Source organism: Panicum virgatum, chromosome 5K (assembly GCF_016808335.1).
Source record: "Panicum virgatum strain AP13 chromosome 5K, P.virgatum_v5, whole genome shotgun sequence".
NCBI lineage: Eukaryota > Viridiplantae > Streptophyta > Magnoliopsida > Poales > Poaceae > Panicum > Panicum virgatum.
In genome coordinates, this window is record NC_053140.1 from 55,049,561 (window position 1) to 55,053,592 (window position 4,032).

Here is a 4,032-nt window from a genome sequence, read left to right on the forward strand (position 1 = left end):
AATTGCTCTTGATGAGAGGTGGATAGGAATTGGGCGACTTGAAGCCTCCATTCCAAATTACAATTCGTTTTGATTTTTCTAAATACATATATTTTATCATGAATTTAAATATACACTATATCTAGATACACAGTGAAAACTATATATGTATCCAAAAAGTCAAAATAAATTGTAATTTGGAATGGATGGAGTGGATGTATGGTCTTTAGCATGATTGAGCTAATCGCCTACACAACAAGTAGCTAGATGGGCGTTATGGTAGTGGGCTAGTGGCCAAACCATTCAAAAATCCTCGTGGCCTCAAGAGATTAATCTGATCGAGGCTATTAGCACGGCAACAAAGAACTTGTGATGTTAACGCGTCCATTTGAATATGGAAAGCCGTTGCATGTTCCTTGAACCCGCCCAGCAACATGGTCAGCATTCTCTGTAATATCCTGTCAATAAGTGCTCTGCCAGCCATCTAATCTAACCGATCAGTTGCCGGATTGATTAGCTAGCCTTTCTACAGCTATTCCTATCTTTTCCAAAAAGAAAGAAAGAAAAGAGTTGATAGGTTTTTTTTCAGGTGCATGCAGGGACACTTGTTCTTCTTCGTCCCGGAGGTGGGGACACCTGTTGCAGAATCCTCCAATCGAGCTTTTAGTAAACAACAGATGTCAAGAACCATACATGCTGACTGATACAATTCGTCATAAAAAAATTATGTTGACACGATGCAAATCATCAGTATTTTTAAAAGGAATAATATATACATTTTGTGTTTTTCTTGATGTGCCACACCACTGTTCACCAGGCAGTAGAACAAATCTCTAGCTGCCACTTTATCTGATATCTGCCTCTGACAGCCACAAAAACCTGGCCTCAGATAATATCCAAAATAGTACTGGCAAAGGAAAGGAGGCCGAGGAGTACCGGCCCAGGTCCAGGTGCATGCATCCAGCCCCCTCCTGGTGTCCTATATAAACTGCCCAAAGCTTGTTCAGTGCTCAGCAAGGCAGTACTGCCCAAACCACCTCTTTGGCAGTATCGCGCAGCGCTCACGCACGCACACTGCCTATCTGCTCGGCTGCCACCGCCACCGCCACCGCTTCATCAGCAGCAGTGGAAGCGATCGAGCGGCAAGAGCGGCGAGCACTCGGCCACCAGTCCAGTCCATGGCTCAGATGATCTCCACCATGCCCATGGTGGACGCCGCGCCAGCGGTGTCCGCCATTATGCCCAAGCTAGGGCAGGCCGCCTGCCTGGACGCGCCGGCCTCGGGCATCACCGTCGTGTCAAGGCAGCACGTGCGCCCGGACGCCGCGTCGGCGATCGGCGACCTCACGCTCTCCGTCTCCGACCTGCCCATGCTGTCGTGCCACTACATCCAGAAGGGGCTCTTCTTCCCGGCCCCCGACCTGCCCATGTCCTCGCTCGTCTCGCTGCTCGCGTCCTCGCTGGCGCGGGCGCTCGCCGCCGTCCCGGCCCTCGCCGGCCGCCTCGTCACGCTGCCCGACGACCGCATCGTCATCCGCTGCAACGACGCCGGCGTCGACTTCCTCCACGCCGTCGCACCCGGCCTGTCGCTCGACGACTTTCTCGTCCCGGACGCCGACGTGCCCACCAAGCTGACGAAGGACCTGTTCCCTATGGACCGGACCGTGAGCTACGAAGGCCACCGGCGCCCGCTCACGTCGTTCCAGGTCACCGTGCTCGGTGACGGCGCCGTCTTCATCGGCATCGTCGCCAACCACGCCGTCGTGGATGGCACCTCCTTTTGGCACTTCTTCAACACCTGGGCCGCCATCTGCCGCGGCGAGTCGCCCAAGCTGCTGGACTTCCGCAGAAACTTCTTCGGCGACTCCACCGCCGTCCTCCGCTTCCCCGGCGGCGTCGGCCCGGCGGTGACCTTCGACGTGGACGCGCCTCTCCGGGAGCGCGTCTTTCACTTCAGCGCCGACGCGATTCGCGAGATGAAGGCAATTGCCAACCGCCGCCCGAGCGGTGGCCACGACGCCGAGGTCTACGGCAAGATGGCGCAGGACCCGAAGAATCCCGGCGAGATCTCGTCGTTCCAGTCGCTGTGCGCGCAGATATGGCTGGCGGTGACGCGCGCCCGGAAACGCCTGGCGCCCGACGCGACGACCACGTTCCGAATGGCGGTGAACTGCCGGCACCGGCTGCGCCCGGCCATCTCCCCTGTTTACTTTGGCAACGCCATCCAGAGCGCGGTGACGACGGCGACGGTGTCCGAGCTGGCGCGGCACGACCTGCGGTGGGCGGCGGGCAAGCTGAACGCGAGCCTCGCGGTGTACGGCGACGGCGCGATCCGGCGCGCGGCGGCGGCGTGGCAGGCCAAGCCCGGGTGCTTCCCGCTGGGCAACCCCGACGGGTCGGTGATCACGATGGGGAGCTCGAACCGGTTCCCGATGTACGACGGCAACGACTTCGGGTGGGGGCGGCCCCTCGCGGTGCGGAGCGGGCGCGCCAACAAGTTCGACGGCAAGATGTCGGCGTTCCCCGGGCGCCCCGGCGACGGCAGCGTGGACATCGAGGTGTGCTTGCCACCGGAGACCATGGCGGCGCTGCTCCGCGACGCTGAGTTCATGCAGTACGTGTCGTGGGCGTCGCACCTGTCGTGAGCTCCCCGCCTCCCCCCTGTGTTGCTTGTGATCCTCTATCGTGCCGTGCCGTGCGTGCGCGGGTGGGGCCGTGCGTGCGTTGCGGCGCTGTTGGATTGCTCGGCCGCCCTTGCCGTTCGGCATGCAGCAGCTGGTTGGTGCCAGGACACTGTATCCGTCGCGGCGTGCTCCGTGTTAGGTAGCAAATACTGTACTGCTTGGGAGTGACTAGCGCTTTAGGCTGCAATCTATGCATAGTGAGTGCGCAGGGAGATGAGCCGTGTAACATTGTGTCAGAAATAAGTTTCTGCAATTGTTAGTGTTCAATCTTCAATGGTCATCTTTTCAAAAAAAAATCTTCAGTGGTTGATCTTTGCTGTACTAGTTGGCGTGTCGGATCGTTTTGCCGCAAGGTTGGAGTAACATGGGCTGTGTTTAGATCCGTAAAATGATGGTAAAAAGAGTCACATCGGATACTGTGGCACACTGTAGCATTTCCGTTTGTTTGTGGTAATTGTAGTCCTATTATGATCTAACTAGGCTCAAAAGATTCGTCTCTTCGTGTACATCAAAACTATACAATTAGTTTTTTTATTTATCTACATTTAATGCTCCATGTATGAGACAAAAAAATTTGATGTGATAGATAAATAGTGAAGTTTAGAGAGAAAAATTTTGGAACTAAACACACCCATGCCAATAGTTCTTGGGAGAGTTCTCCCATTTCTATTCTCCTTGCTGATTTTTGCGTGAATTCGACGATTTCTTTATGTACGGCAACTGTTTCCGCGTAATCAATTCGCTCGTTTCTTCTTCGTGGCATTTTTTTGTTTGCTTCGTTGCAGGACAGCACGTGGCATGTTGGTTGCCACGTGGGCTCGCGATACGCCAAGGTCTTGACAGGTGTCACGGAAAATTAGGTCAACAGTGTTTTTAAGGGGGAGGGGTCAACAGTTAATATTACGCAATCACGCAACATGGGCTGATAGCCAAACATGTGATAACAATACTTTATTGCTGATGATGGCCCAGCCCAAGAAGATAGAACCTCTAGCCGTTCCTTAGGTGGGCTGTGGCCTATTAGCTTTGTTGAATGATGGCAGACCAGAGGGCAAATGTTAGGAGTCGTTCGGGTTACTGGCAGTCAAACCATCGCATAAGATCCATTAATTATTATTTGTTTCGGAACAAAAAAATTTATTCCCGAATAAATTTTTTATATTACTAGAACAATTAAAAAATTATTCCAAAACAAAATAAATTTGTTCTATAATAAATTTGATTACGGGCCAGTTTAAACTCAACAACATAAAACCTGCATTGGTGATAAGTCTGCTGGGTCACACGCGTGACCTCCAGCAGCGCCCGACCAGAGACCCGTGCTCGTTATGTATCATGGGCCGTGTAGAAGCCTGTAACGCCAACAGCC

General features: G+C 53.5%; 1 protein-coding gene across 1 annotated transcript; it reads left to right on the forward strand.

Moving 5' to 3' along the window:
• Positions 1–973: 973 nt before the first annotated feature.
• Positions 974–2,984, forward strand: LOC120708697 (uncharacterized acetyltransferase At3g50280-like). The gene has a single exon (XM_039994076.1). It carries the CDS (start codon positions 1,158–1,160, stop codon positions 2,622–2,624), a length of 1,467 nt encoding a protein of 488 aa, XP_039850010.1. The 5' UTR covers positions 974–1,157; the 3' UTR covers positions 2,625–2,984.
• Positions 2,985–4,032: the final 1,048 nt, after the last annotated feature.

Bases quoted from the DNA above. Each gene is read 5' to 3' on its own strand.
- LOC120708697 (XM_039994076.1), top strand. From the start codon at position 1,158: ATGGCTCAGATGATCTCCACCATGCCCATGGTGGACGCCGCGCCAGCG.